At 47.2% G+C, this 15,787-nt stretch overlaps 2 protein-coding genes across 6 annotated transcripts in view; both read right to left on the bottom strand.

Moving 5' to 3' along the window:
• The window catches only part of LOC125750936 (disintegrin and metalloproteinase domain-containing protein 11-like), a 26,821-nt gene extending 20,893 nt beyond the window's left edge, over positions 1–5,928 (bottom strand). Inside the window, exons 1-4 of the mRNA XM_049029309.1 lie at positions 5,473–5,928; positions 4,847–5,037; positions 1,366–1,442; positions 312–378 (exon numbers count right to left, since the gene is read on the bottom strand). Of these exons, the coding sequence (XP_048885266.1) occupies positions 312–378; positions 1,366–1,442; positions 4,847–5,037; positions 5,473–5,530 (393 nt within the window). The 5' untranslated portion in view covers positions 5,531–5,928. The remainder of the gene's footprint in view (positions 1–311; positions 379–1,365; positions 1,443–4,846; positions 5,038–5,472) is intronic.
• A 3,723-nt stretch (positions 5,929–9,651) lies between these two features.
• gjc1 (gap junction protein gamma 1) overlaps positions 9,652–15,787 on the bottom strand; it is a 28,275-nt gene continuing 22,139 nt past the window's right edge. For all 5 annotated transcript variants that reach the window (XM_049029412.1, XM_049029404.1, XM_049029431.1 and 2 more), the window contains exon 2: positions 9,652–15,753. In XM_049029412.1, the coding sequence (XP_048885369.1) occupies positions 14,338–15,702 (1,365 nt within the window). In that variant the 5' untranslated portion in view covers positions 15,703–15,753 and the 3' untranslated portion in view covers positions 9,652–14,337. The remainder of the gene's footprint in view (positions 15,754–15,787) is intronic.

Below are 15,787 nucleotides of genomic sequence, written 5' to 3'. Positions count from 1 at the left end.
CAGGCTCAAGTCCAAAAGGAAATGCTTTGGTCACCGGGTGAGTTACAGGGGAACTAACCAAGTCAAACAGGTGCAGAGAGGCGGCATCTAACCGGACCTCATGCTGAGCAGCACATGCCACAGTTTACTCCCCATGTGGAGGACGGTGTGGAGCCCCTGGAAAATGATACTAAAGGGGTCTCCATTATTACCGTAGACGGGACCTGCAAAGACCAAACATGGAGCAAAGACATGACAACCAAAACAACAGGAATTCCTGCCGGGAGAGGGGTCCTAGATGGAGAGACCACCCCCCACCCCCAAGCTCCTACCGCAGTCTGCATCGGCCTGCCGTCCTTGTCGAAATGTCGTTCCACGTAGTCAGAGGACAGTAGGTGGCTGCGTGGGGGAGGGAAAACAGAGTCAGCGAGACAGGCTGGCCACACCCGCTAGCAGCGAGCGCTTCACCTTACCGCCACCGCGCCTTGCGCGCAGAACACCGCATTAAAAGCGCATTCCCAAGAGCCGCTGAAACGTCCCTTAACGATCCTTCCGGGGCCAGTTTACCAGCTCCCAGCATCTCTTACACTCCCAGGTACCGTACACTCGCTCTGCATCCGCTTCAGTCTCAAATATTTATGTGCTGATCGATGCTAGCTGAGTAAGGAGACCGCTGTCGCCCTTGAAGTCACGCGTTCGGCGGCTCTCTCACAAGCCGCAAGGCATCAGAGGGGGCAGCATATCGCGGTGCATGAGCTTCAAAATCCTGCAGCCCGTGGTGAAGTTAATCAGAAAGAATATTATGGGATTTGAACCTTCTGCCTGGATTTTGACTCAGGGAATTATCATCAAAGACCTTTATCAAAGAAGCAGGCTTCTCAGTCACCAAAACCCCTCAGACTGGGGAGGGGGGCTGTAAAACCTTCTAGGTCCTAATTTGTGTGACTCTGGACCTATGAAGGTTGGGGAGCGGGGGGGAGATCTGTGTTAAGGTACCCCCACAACAGGAATCAGACAAAAAAGGCCAATGGGACCAGCTACACAATATGGGTGTGTGTTGATCTGTGGCGTAATATCAGAGGTGTGTTTTCTACAGTCCATATGAAACGTGTTTCATGCGTGCCCAGACACACGCTTCTATGCATCCATCTTCATATATGTGTGCTGCAGCTGTACATGCCAAGTCCAACAACGCTCCTGGGAAGTTGGAGAAGGCCATTCCCACATTCCCATATCAACTCACGGCAACAGCCTCCGACTCACTATGCAGGAATAACGCTCGCCGCAACTGCGATTTAGGGACAGTTCCGCACCGGACAGTTCCGCTGTTGGCGAGTCTGACGAGAGAGAGGGGATCTACGAGGCTGACAAGGGCGAAACGCTTACTGGTTTAACTGCAGGTCCAGGATGAAGGAGATGTTGAAAGCCTCCACCAGGAAACTGCTCTGGGCCAGATGGACAGGCTTTGGGGGGGGGGGGGGGGGGGGAGAAAACACAAGTGGAGGTAAAGATTGTTTATCATCTAAAGAAAAACACAGCGTTACAAATACTCTACTGTCCAAACCTCTCTTAAAGTCGCATCACATTAATTCACACGGACGTTTATCGACCTGCTAAATCATCCGGTTCAACGTTAGATGTTTATTTATAGTATTACGTCACAATCCCTTACAGCACCGGAGGCGTCCCAGGAATACCAGCCAGCAGCCCGCGGTGACACGTTGGGCAGATGTATCCAGCCGCTCAAATTATTACATCAAATAAAACAGCATCGATTCGGCCGTATTTAAAGATCAGCCGGCATCGAGGATTTACTGAAAAGCAGTTTTGTCACGTCTGATGGAAGTTCTGGAAAATTGGCAGCGACATCCGTCTCCATTAGGAGCGTCAGATGGAGTCAGATTTATCTCTGACGGAATGCCGCATCTTCGGCGCCGGCCACTGACTTTCGCTTTAAGATAATTCATCTGATCGCCTCCGTGGAGCTCATGAGGAGACAAGGAGCTTCGTCCTGCCTGAAGCAGATGGCGCAGACGCCGCGCAGACACCTGGCAGACGCCGCGCAGACGCCGCGCAGACACCTGGCAGACGCCGCGCAGACACCTGGCAGACGCCGCGCAGACGCCATCCACTTCTCACCACCCAAACTGTATTCTGCTTCCCTTCCAAATCCATCCATCCATCTTCCATCCGCTTATTCAGGAAGCCAAAGGAATGAAGGACATACTCTCCTCAGGAAAGGACATCAATCCATCACAGGACACTCACGCATTTACCAAACATTTATGCTATACTATAAACTTAGATTTCAGCTGGAGTAACAACATTCATTTTTTGAGTATATTTTTCATCTAAAACACCAATCTTTGGTGCACTAAGCGAAGAACAATAAACTGAATACATATTTTCTGTCTTTGTTATATATAAATCTCATTTTTAGAACCCTGGGCCTCAATAGTAATTTGATTAAGTACCAAGTATGAAGAAGGACCATTATTTACAGGCCCCACAGATGCCATTAGTACAAACAACAAATCCATTTTCAGGATAAGAGTGAACAGGCTGGGATTCACCTGACGGCGTCTCTTTTAAAGGCTTGCAAACTGTTTTAAGATACCTGGTAAACCTCTGGTAAGTCATTTTTGCAGCATTTCTGATTCTTTTTTATATATAAAAAAAAACAAGTATTAGAATCCCATGTGATGTAAAAAAAGATGAAACATAAAAATTTCCGGAACTCCTGCTTAACTCCGCAGCGCACAGTCACCTCTGACAGGTTGGTCTCGGGGGGGGGTAGTGTCAAAAATACACACAGCTAAGCAAATTAAAAAGTTAAAAATGACCAGATTAAAATGGTCTCTTACTTTCTGCCCATCCCCCGTAATAAGAGAGCCGCGTCTATTTAGAACAGCAAGTCAACAAAGTGCTCGAAATCGTGTAATCGAGCTGTGTGCAGACATACAACTCGTGCTACGAGTAGCATTGAAGTGCATCAGACTGCTCTCCTCATGGAACAGTAAGAAAACAGACACGCGGCATATTGCAGCATGATGTCATCTGCGCTGAGTTTCCGCTCAAAATGTACCTCAGACCTAAAATCATCAGGAACCAGATCACGGATACCTTTCCCAAAATCTTGGCCTAGATAATGCTGGACTGCATCACACCTATAGCGGACTATGTCCCCAGCTGAGCCTCTCGTGATCGTGGGGGGGGGGGATTGGCTTTTCTCCAGCTAAACCAAAAGACCCAGACACTGACAGCGGTCCGGAGGCTTGTTCTCACCAAGAACAGCGGCATAGGGTTGGAAATACAGAGCATTTGCCCTGAATGTGCACCAAGCCCTTACTGTATGGCCTAAATTATTTAACAGCCCAGGGTGATAAATTCCATTAAGCGATTTAAAGGGCGTCAAACGGGAATGACAGACTTCTCTTCCACAGAGGGCATTTTCACGTCCCACAACCCGAGCTGACACGTGGAGAGGGCAAGACGTAGACGACTAGTCAACAAAGACCTGCGCACATCACCTGCAGTTTTTCTCAGGAAACATGTGAGCTTCAATGACGAAGGCAGCGGAATCTTGCCCCTTTCCCGCTCACAAACGGCAAGCCAGTTTTGAATATTTCATTTGATTTGGCCAACGAGCTGAAGAGGAACTTCAGCCTTTCGATAAAGTCGTCCTGATTCTGGGTCGAGCCAGGGTGTAGGTTTGGTTTCAACACTGGTAGGGATCAGATCAGCCCCAAAGCTCACGCCCACATAAACGTACAAGATATTTGTAGGGACACGTCTCCATACTAAAATCTATGCCTAGGGTCAAGCTTGGTTTTAGGGTGGAGACCTAAAGTCATGCATGATGTACTTCCAACACCGACCAGAGAAACCAATGACATGACATTCTGGCACATTTAACTCCATCTACATTTCTGAGATTATAATTAATATGAAAGCTCATTAGCCGTTGATTATTATCTATAAGAAGACCAGCACGCTCAACGGCCAGGGGGGGGGACTCCTTTATCTTCCTACAACACAGTTACCAGTCCTGCGTCACTGTGACAAAATGCACATGACAGTGGAATCGAACCAGGGAACACTGGCTGAAGGACACTGACCTCCGCATGTAAGATTTGACCTTACTGGCTATAACCAGGCACTGACCCTGACTAGGATATGCGGTTGGAAAAAGGATGGACAGGTGGTCCAGTACCACATCCACCATTACTCACGGCCACCGTCACCACCATCCGGACCCCCCCCCCCTCTGGAACACAACCATTTTAGGTTCTGATGTGCAGTAGGTCCTGAATACACAGTGCCAAGGGTATAACTTTGGGTTGAGGTCTCCACCCATTTAGGTGGCATCCAGGGGTTGTACTGGCTGGTTTTGATTATTGGGAGTTACAACCCCCTCCCACAATTTACACCCTTGCATATTCTGCAGAAGGATGTCAGGACTAGGTTCAGCTGGGGCACACCCTTAATAGTATAAATAATCAACAGCGAAGACATTAAGATGCAATGCCCATATAAACGTGGTATGTATGTGACCTCAACACAGGCAGGTAGAAAGGATGTAGATTCAGCATATGGGAACGAAAGGAGAGACGTGTACAATGCAGTATTGAGATTCTAGAGCAGAGAGGAGAGAGATGATGAGGACGACAAACTTGCTCACTGCCTTTGGGGTAATCCACCAGTAAGTGGTGAGAGAGCACGCACCATCCAGGAAATACAAGTCAATGAGTCAGATACCATTATACCTCAACATTTTGGCGGGTTTATAAACAAAAAAAAATACCGTTCAAAATATGTATACAGGCTTCTTAATTCCTGCCCTTGTCGATTCCCTTAGAAGACTCACCGCCTCGCCGTCAGAGTGATTCTTAATCCTAGTGTCCAGATGGCTATGAACCATCTCCCCCTCCGCGTCGATCTGATGCACAAGCCGTCTGGGTTTGGTGGCTTCCCTGGATGCGGCGGTGCGCTCCCCCCTGTCCGCCGGCGCTGCCCAGTCCCACAAACCCGCATCCCGCAACAGGGATCCGCTCCAGCCTGCAACGGCGGGTATATAGGGCATGTGCGATTGATCACTTTGAATTAACGGGTGCATCGCTATTGCAGCATGCGACAGCAGCCCGGTCTCACGACATATTTATTGTGATGTCTGTTTAAAATATACACCGCTTTTCCCAAAGCGCGATTTACTGCATGCAAGCACCGATCCAGATATCGAGCTCAACAGCCAGACTGCGGGGAAATATTCTGCTGATGCAGCAGGCAAAAAGGTTTCTGCAAAGCAGGAGAAGGGTAAAAAAAAAACTCGACCCAACAGACTTGGCAGGGACGCCAAACCCCAGCTGCGAGTTACCGACACATCACTATTGTAGACGGGAAAGTGATTACAGGTGCAAAACGCAGAATACGTCTTAAGGGAGGGAAATTTGCCAACGAAAAGGGAAGGCGCTCTCGCCCTCTTCCTAGCCTTACCTGTCATGGCAAATCTTGCACCCACTGCAGCAAACATTAGGCACCTCACCGCCAGCATGATGTTCACATAGTCCCCTGGATTTGTACGAAGTGCGTGAAATATTAACGTGTAATGCGGAAAAAAGCGGATGAACAGTAGATTGCGGCAAGAAAAAACCCCGATCGCCAATTACACCTTTTTTTTATAGATCCCCTCTCAGTCTCATTTCCCCTAGAAGCCTTTTTAGACCTAAAAATGCTCGCTGGCTGATAAATCGAGCATCGTTATGATTCCAAAATGGGCGAAAGGATCCATAAATAGAAAAAGATGTAAGCATAACGTATAAAATGGTGAGACGATGTTGGGACGGCAGTGTACATGGGCATGTTTTTGCTGCCAAGCGGTGCGTGTTTCATGCGGTCCTCCGTCCGTGCGTATCATCACCCACCGGTGATGGAAAAGGAGGAGGGGGAGAAGCCAGGGAATGAACAGGATGGCATTAAGTCGGCGATGATGAGAACACGTGGGTGCCGATGCGCCCTCCCTCTTTCTGCCTCGTAGCATCTCCCCGTTTTTCCGGTGCTCTCCTCCCATAACAGCAAAACCGGTGGCGGCACTAAGCCGGAGGCCTGCAGCCGTTTCGCATTTTCCCCCAGTCGAGCGTGTTATCTAAAGCAATCCCACTTTCGGCAATTATTAAATGCCGTAAGCATTTATGAGTAGATTTAAAGAGGGTCTTCTTTTTTTTCCATTAATCACAACAACAGCGACAGCAATGAGAGAAGTTAGGAAAATGCTTATATTCTAACACAACTACTGTCACGATCAGAATCAGAAAAACTTCATTGATGCCGGAGGGAAATTGCTTCTGCTATAACTGCACAGATAGACACAAGTAGACACGAAGAACACCGTATAACAAAACGAAAAACAATACTAAAATAAGTGTTAATAACAGTAATGATAATTATAGTGATAGTTATAATTTGGCTCATAGGAACATAATTTCACCATAGCTGCGCACATGATAATGCCGAGATTTCCGGATGGGTATTTCCAAAAGCAAGTGGAAGTTTGGAAACTTCTGAGCTGAAACCTGAGCCCTTCAGAATAACAGGCACCTGTAGACCTGCTGCCACATGAAAGCCAGTGAGTTTGACGCATATATGTTATGGGTGTGGTAGGTGAACATTACAGCAAGCTGCAGGTAGGTGGCGTGGTGATGGGTGCATGTTCCCAGCTCTTTGCCGTTGACCTCTGGAAATCACGACTGAAGAACAACTTAATTTTTTTTTCTTAGCCCAAATTACCTCAATAAAGCAATTCTGAATGATGAGAAGATTCCGGAACAGGAATGGACAAGTTCGCAGGAAAATCGAGTGGTCACTATTAGTTAAGACTGAAGTTCTGCTGAGATACCCTATCACTGTAGGCTCTGGTCCCCATAGACCAAGTCATTCACACATCATCCAATTAATTAACATACGGCCATATGTGGAATTTACAGAACGGGATCGGCTGTTGTACCCTTACACAGTGTGTATACAACCGCGTGGGTGTAAAAAGGTGCAGTTCATTTAGGTAAATAGTTTTGGATTGAAAAGAACCTTCAAACGTATAACGGTATAATAATTGTCTCCTCAACAACAAGAGCTAAGTTTCCGCAGCAGTCTACAGCTCGCAGGGACTTATGGATTGGTTAGCATCGGAAGTGCCTCGCTTGGACATCATACATTTGATCCCCGGGAATGATCACTCTCCCCCGCCCACCAGCGACATCTTGCTGGAATGCAAGATCGCAGTTAATGTAGCGATGCTCCGGCGTGGTAGCGATCAGCACCGGGATCCTGCTGCATCACAGCCCGAAGATGCTCTGGTTTTTACGCGAGCAGCTTAATTGCGTCCACGGTCTCTGCATCGGAACCATCCAGGGCTGACTACTGATGCAGGGTAGATTTCTCGGGCCCCAATGACAGAGAGAAACTGAACGCAGACCGGTACTTAATGTCTGTACAGAGAAATGACACGTGATATCGCCGTGAAATTGTTCTGGCTCCGTTTCTGTACCATTCTGAGAAAACTGCTGTTCCCCACTAGTGGTACTGGTATTGATGGACTTCATCTGGGCATTACATCTTCCGCATTTCATACGATATGCATATATATATAAATTTTATATGTAATAAAAATTAAAATAAGCAATATATTGTGAATAATTATAAACACGGCTATGACTAATTGTTCCGTGAGTGCTTCATTCTTGCTTCTCGTCCTCTAAGTCGTTACTCATTAGACAGGTTAACCATTATAAAGGCCATTCTGATACATTAAGCTTACTTTATCCAATTACAGCCGTATGTGTTAAGGAGCGCAAAGCGGATTAAGTAATTTAGTCAAACATTGATACAATTAAATAATTCTTAGCCTGGGCAGCTTTCTGATCCAGGGTCAACGGGGCTGTGGCTGAAGGAGACGAAGAATAAAGACACATGCACCTAACTGCGACTCATGTATGCACTGTGGCTATATGGCCAGAAGGGGGCAGCAAGGACATGCGGAGGGTGAGTGCGGCAATCTTATCTGGGGACAGAAGGTATTACACAGGGGGCATAATTACGGTCTGCAGTGACTGGCACATCTGTGGAAAAACCTTTCAGTTTGAAAAAAAATCAATAGGTGACGCACTTATACACACATTCAGAGAGTGACACATTCCAATAAGAGAGCATTTTAGCCAGCAGATTGCAGGTAATGCCTAAGACCCATTGGCTGCTTCCTGAGAAGCGTGCTAGTGATGGTTGGATTAATCCTGCCCTGTCAGTGGTGGGGGGGGCGGCGGCTTCTACCTACCAGAAAGCAGGACGGCTTGGAAGAGAGTCCAGCAACACTGCCATGGATCAGGAGACTGCTGGATTTGAATCTCATTCTTCATATTTAACATAACCTGCCTTTCTCCTCTGCAACGGAAACAGCTTGAGCTGTGTGAGAGCGTACGCGGCCCAAATGGTTTACACTCAGTTTGCAATGTAACCATGACCATTCGCTTCCTGCCAACATAGCTCTAGGGAGAGAGCGAGCCCGACAAATCGGTATCTTCTGCATTTTGGTGTCGGTTGCCGGAGAATCTCATAGGCTTCAGGGTATCTCATATCAAGCGGGCTGAGTAACAGACACACAGTTCAGTAAAGGGGGGGGGGGGGGGGACACGGTCCCATTGTTCTTGTGCAAAAGCGCTACAAAAAGGCTGCAGAGATCTGCAAGCACTTGAGAAAACTGGTACATTAGAAAAATATGACTTAGCCGGGCATATGATCAGACACACGGCGATCGTCTGCAATCCATCGATATTAAGCTTTTTTTTTTTTTTTTTTTTTTTAATGTAAACCCCCTCTTTCGCAGCTTGGATTGGAGGGAATATTTCTGGGAACATTAAGCTTATTTCTACTCCCTTGCATTCTTTCCAGGAGATCTACATGCTGCTCTCTGCTGTCAGCATGGGCCCATTGCTGCTCTGTTAATTAACGCCTTCAGCACTCGGGGTACAGCCAGCGCTACCCGGCCTGTTTAGGTCGACGTGGGCTACTTTCACATCACTTCTTTCTTCCCCCAGAATATTAATTCTTTGTTTTCCGGTTGTATTGATGTTTTACTTATTTAGCAGATGCTTCAGTTAAGAGCCTTGCTCAATGCCCGAAGGTGAAATCACTCTACCACTGGTGGGATTTGAACCTATGACCTTCCAGTGACGGACCACTTGTTGAACCAAACACTTCCCCTAACAGAACTCTGTGTACATGTATATGTGCATAAACATTCTACATTTAATAAAGGACCTTAAATACAGGAAGCATTTACTTCCTGTACAAAGTAATGCAAGACCTCAGTTATATTATGCATTAGTATTAATGATTAAATTACATATTTAAAGCAGGAATGCCGCCCACTTTGCATCCCATCTGAGCCAAAAATGTCTCAGAACCAGACTGTTCAAGTCCAGCAAGAAATAAAATCTACGAAGTGGAACAAACGAAGCAGAGCTGACAGTGAGGAACGCGACCCAGCATCCAGCCGTCTCATCCGGTCACCGCTGCGAATTTACAGGATGGGGCGCAGGCACCCTGCCCTCCCGGAACATCACCAGAGACGCACAGCGTACTCTGCCCATGGGGGGGGGAGAAAAAACACCCAAATCATCTGGATTGTACCAGAAGGATAAATTTATTTTTCATTTTCTTAGCAAAATAACTTTGAACATGCATTTGGGGATTTTTTTTTTTTTAACGCATAAAAAAGTTTCAAAAGTGGAAACATTTGTCAAAAAAGTGGAAAGGTCTTCCAGCATGACACCCGACAATATAAAAGGAAAGGTATTTCAAACACACATACAGTAAACTTGCTGGTTAGGGTCAGATCCCTGTACATACCTTAACACAGAACAAACACATCAATTGACAAGCACTATTCTTCTGGAAAAAGGGGGGTATTGCATAAAGCAGGATTATTTTTATTAGCCAGATAAGTTAAGCCAAATGTAAAGATTGTCCAATAGGAATGTCACTTACCTCACTTCCTATTCGACAGTTTCACTTTTGGCTTAAGTTATCCAGCTAACTGGGAAATCCTGCTTTACAGAATACCCCCCCAGATCATTTCCCCCCCATTGTTTGTAAACAAGTTTGGCTCATATAGCCACACTGACTGTGTGAAGGAGGTCCAGACCGCAGACCGGTCTTGCATCCACTTTGCAGAGTCTTTAAAGGGAATGAGGATTCAGTTAATCTGGTAAGAAACACCCTGTGAAGTATTTAAACCAAGGCTGACGTCTCAAAAATCAAGCACTCACCAGTAGGGGCATGGATACCCTGGCAGATTCTGGGGGCCCAGTGCTTTACAGGGGCCCCTGAATGCATGAAATGGTATCATCTGTGGGGTGGATTTGTAGCTACTGGGCTCACAGAGCTCCATTCTTGCACAGCCTCACGGAAATGAAGACTCACACTTGTTACCAGAGCAAAGTCAGTGTCCACTAATATGACAGCGGAGGTCACAGTCACGATGACGGAACATACTGCTGGAAAGAGTGCCGAGATACCGGGACACATATACTATACCAGTGAAAAATCTGGACACATCCACTGAAAATCGTTTATTTTTCAACAAGTTACTGACCCTAAGCCCACCTCGAGGGGGTGTAGTAAGGGTTATCTTGTGAACAAGGAAAGAGATGGAGTGCTGACAGATGGATATTTGGAAAAGTCTCAAATTTGAGAAAATTCTGAGATGTTGAACGCTTCTCCTGGCCGTGGCAATATTTGATATGTATTACTTCGTTTCCTCAAGGCCTTTTACTCTAAGGTGAATAACAGCTAAAATAGAGAGAAGCACATCAAAAGCAGGTGCGTCCAGATTTTTGATTAGCACTGTATATAATTATTTATTTGAAACTATGCTTTCTCCCCCCCCCATCTGTTGTAAAATCAGAGACCGACAAAGACGTCCAGGACCATGATATGCAAGTGTGCCTGACTGTACTCCCCATGAACTGAAAACAGGGAGCCTTGGGAGAGAAGGACCCCCAGCTAATTCTCGAAGAAGGGGTCGCCGGCAGAGAGATCCTGTGGGAATTAGGCACTGACACCAAAGACCTGTTCTGCAGCTGCACTGGAGACAAAGTCAGCCGGCTGAGCCCCGAACAACAGCGACAGAGCAACACGACCAACCCACATTATAGGAGGGTTGCTAGCTTCTCATTTCTTACCCATCGAAAAAGATGAATGACCTGGGTGTCCAACTAACTCCAAACAATGAGCAGCTTGACTCTCCAAGCCTGGTCTGCTGCCTGCATGTTTTCATTTCATTAACAGTTTTCGCTGCTTACTGTAATTCAATGAGTCAACACCATCTGCTGCCACGATTTATATTCTAAAGCCAGAACGTACAGCCCAGCCCCCTCCAGGGCTGAGGGCCTGGTTGGTCAAATACTCTAATAGCTTAATTAACACCTGACTGATTCTTAAAACACCTGAAAGCTAGATGACTTACTATCCAAATAATTCCACTTAAGGAAATAGGAGCTGAGGTTGAGAGAAAGTCAGCAAAGCCTATGGCCTGTGGCGATGGGCCGGCATGTACCAGTCTGAAGACCAGTAGCATCCCTAAGCTCTGGTTACTGAACGGTACAGTGAACTGCGAATGCCACTGTCAGCACTGCATGATATCTTGGACACCAGTTTCCAAACTATTAACATGACCTTGTTGCTGCGTTTTCACTGGACCTCCTACAGTCTTTGGTGTCACAATGAAAGCCAGGCTGAACCCACACGCACAGCATTCTGGGATTTTTTTTTTTAAACCATTGTAAATAAACTGAATTTATCATACCAAACTGAGCATACAATATGAATGAAAACTATTTTTTATGGAGATCTATCCGACATCATTTATTGAAACTTTTTTTCTCCCTTGGAATCTTAACGTAATCCTTCATTAATACCAAACACACTCTTTTTGTTGCAACCCTTTCAGAAACCGTTTCTGAAACATGCTACACTGAAATACACAACCCACGACAATTAAACCATTAGCAAATACTGAATGAAAACAGGATTGAAATAGAATACATTTTAAGTCCATAATACTATGGCTACAGCTTTTCTTACCAAACCACAAGACAACGGAGCTTCACAGAAGTTCATTACCTTGCGGCGTAAGCTGTTAAAACGAAAACAGTGCCTGGTCTTTCGGTGTCAGAGATTCCAATGACCCCCTGACGACAAATAAAAAAAAACGAACGTAACACTTTTGAAGACAGTGCTATTTCAGTGGTCTTCACTTTTGCTTCAGACATCATGTGGAAGATCCGGAAAGTCAAGAAGCCCTGAATTGAGGAAGACTCTTCACGTTGTGCGAAAGAAGCGGCGCCACCTGCTGTCACGGGCGGAGACGACACGAGCCGCCAGCCTCGTCGGCGGTAACAGTACCAGCTAACTACGGACATCACATCGTTTACGGCCTGACTGAAGTGACTGACTCTTTTAAAAAAAAGGGTTTTAAGAAAGATCGGTCCATTTCGCCACAATGATAAGCATCCGCCCCTAGCTAGGCCTGAACGACTGCGACTGGCGCATAGAAGAGTAATATCGGTATCGGTAACATATAATGGCCACAATCAGGAATAATAAAAAAAACAAAAAAAAAATACCTTTGCTCACCGTACAATAAATGCAGACTCCAGAGATGCATTTAAAGTACTGTGGATCGAACCCATTGCAGAACACGTACAAATCTAAACCAAATGATATTTCATTCATTTTCTTATTTTTTCTTCTGTTTTATCGTCTCTATTCGCTATTTTTGGCTGTTTTTGAAGCATAACAAAGACCAAGTCACCGTCCTCTGAGTTCATCCATAAAAATGTCTGCATCAATGTCTTTGACCATTAGGGGGCAGTCAAGAGCCAGAGAGAGGTTCTACTCACAACTGAAAGCACTGTAAACTTAAAAGAAGTCATCCAAAGGGTGGAAAAGAAGTAAATGACATTTTAACTCCAAATCCTGAAGGGGAGCTTTATTGACACATGCACGACAAAATATCTATCCCTGAGGCAACTTCTTTGTTAATTAATCTTTTCATCTTCCTCCTCATGGAATGGATGCGATGAGCTGGAAAGCACGCCCTGGGAGATGGTACAGGCATAAGACAACGCAGGCTGTGGCCCAGATCCTCCATCCATCTGCTACAAGACGGTATTCAGAATACCCAATGATGAAGACAGACAGAGGGGTCACCGAACGTAGATCCTGAAACTAGTGAAGTAGCCACCTTGCTTTGTGGAACAGCCACCTGAAATTCGCTCCCCTTTGAGAATGAAGAAAGTGTTGAAGTGTTTGGTTTCCCCAGAACAAGACAGAGATGAGCAGGATTGGCATGTAGATGAAGCCAGAGACTAAGGCATCATCATTCGATTCCCACGTCCGATACGCCGCGTCAAGAACAGCACCTGTATGCTCTTGGTTATCTTCTGGACTCTGTTCCCTACAATCGTTTCTCTCCAGTCACAAGTGATTCCATGCCTTCCTCGGTCACCAAAGAGCATTTGTCACAAAGCACAGATTCCCGGGCCTGAAGTCCCCAGAGAGTTAGCCTGAGGTGAAAGTGGCAAGGAAAAACTCCCCCAGAGACTGGAAAAAAAAACCCTAACGAGGAACCAGACCTCCTGAAACACTTCAAGGCACTTTGTTTGCCACTGAAATCCTGTCTTCCCACCACTCTTTCTCACAAACATATGCCCTCCTTCAGGCTGAAGAGGGTTTAATATGCATTATTTACTTATTTCCTACAGGGGAAGTAGCATATGTCAGCACAGACATTGACACAAAATTCTACCAAATGCATCTCCGACTTTTTGAACAACATCATGGAACTGAATGTCAAACAGGATACGGAATCAGAGAAACAAAAAAAAGGTTCATGCCATTTCAAATCCCAAAAACCAGAAGCGGAAAAGTCCAAGACAGATACTCGAATCTTGAGGAGAAAAGACGACTCTGTTTGTGAGCGACACTGAGGTACACTGTCAGCAGACAGCAGCATGGAGACTCATCTGTCATCTTCTCGTCATCAACAAAAATCTGGGGGTACAGTATCGGTCTGTTCTTCATTGTAGTGCTGTAGCATTTACTCATGTGGGCTCCGTCCTCTGCAGGCACCGTTTCTATCCCTTCAACATCTGTCTTCCAACATGAAAACGCTGGATTCCTGTCTATGAGGATTCACAAGCCTGCTGGAGATGACAGGTCTCCGTCCTGTAGCCCAGAGTATTAGGACACTCTCCTAAGGTAAGATTCAAGTGTCCAGAGATAGGAAGCGTAGCTAGTGTGAAGGCATTAAATCCACACTGAAGGCTTACCCTCCACAGACTTGCTGCTGCTACCACTACTGTTACTGCCCCTACCTGCCCTGCCCTTACTGCCCCCATGCTTTGAGCCTGGGTGGTGCTTGTGCTCCACTGGGGGCTGGCCAAGGTTGCTCTGGTGCTTGTCAGCCTCCTCATGATGTTGGTGGCTGTAGGTCTGGACTGTAGGCTCCAGGCGGTCCTGGGACTGCCGCATCTCCTTCTGAATGGAGACCCGTCCCTCACCCAAGGGGAAGTTGTCCTCATTACTTCCAAACTGCTGCTGCTCCTCTTGAGCAATGTTGACCCGGTTCTGCTTGCAGGCCATCTTGGTGTTGCTCAAGTCTGTGAACTGGATCTGATCTGGCTTGACTATGATGTTGTAGCCAGGTGGCGCCGATGGGGCAGTCCAGGAGAAGGGGTAGCTGCCGTAGTCTCCGTCAATGCCTGTTGCCCCGGCTTCACTCCCAGGCAGACCAGGACCTCTCACGGCCATTCCCGGCCCCAAGGATCCCAGTTGATACTGTTCTTCTTGGGGTGGGCAGCGACGACGACGTAGGATGTCGCAGATGGTACCCACACCCAGATGCAGCATCTCCCAGACATTGAGCACCAAACATAGCACGGTCACGCCATACATGATGATGAGGAAGATGGTCTTCTCCGTGGGTCGTGACACGAAGCAGTCCACTCTATGCGGGCAGGGTTTGCCTGAGCAGACAAAGACTGGTGGCACGGCGAACCCATACAGGGCATACTGGCCCACCAGAAAAGCCACTTCCAGCATCGTGCGGGACACCAGCTGCAGCACATAGATACGCATCAACCCGTCCTCTTTGATGCGCCGCCGCCCGTCGTGGCGGTTCTTGGTCTTTGCCCGTAGTGGCTCGTTGCGTGTCTCTAACTCGGGAACCTCGTAGATCATTGGGTCCTCCTCCTGGTCGTCCTCCGTCTCCTCCAGCCCACGGGCCTGCCGCCGGCCACCGAAAAACATCTTGCGTGGCCTCCGGTGAGTGTAGCCGCCGCTTCCGCCGCCCACCTTTCCCTCCTCCAGCCGGGCGATCTTGTGAATGGCGTAGCCGAGGTACATGAGGGAGGGCATGGCCACCAGGATGATCTGGAAGACCCAGAAGCGCACGTGCGAGAGCGGGGCGAAGGCGTCGTAGCAGACGTTCTCGCAGCCCGGCTGGCCCGAGTTGCAGACGAACTTGCTCTGCTCATCATAGTAGATGGACTCCCCGCCGACGGCGGTGAGCACGATGCGGAAGACGATGAGCACCGTCAGCCACAGCTTCCCCACGAAGGTGGAGTGGTTGTGGATCTCCTCCAGCAGCCGGGTGAGGAAGCTCCAGCTCATGTTGGTGGATGCCGGGATGGACGGGATCCCTCGGTGGCCCGTTCACAGACTCTGTGGGAGAGAAAAGCGGGGACAGAAGAGAGAG

The sequence above is a fragment of the Brienomyrus brachyistius genome, chromosome 1 (genome assembly GCF_023856365.1).
Source record: "Brienomyrus brachyistius isolate T26 chromosome 1, BBRACH_0.4, whole genome shotgun sequence".
Classification (NCBI taxonomy): Eukaryota; Metazoa; Chordata; class Actinopteri; order Osteoglossiformes; family Mormyridae; genus Brienomyrus; species Brienomyrus brachyistius.
Note: the sequence above shows the minus strand (reverse complement) of the source record. Positions and strands in the feature narration are given on the sequence as shown.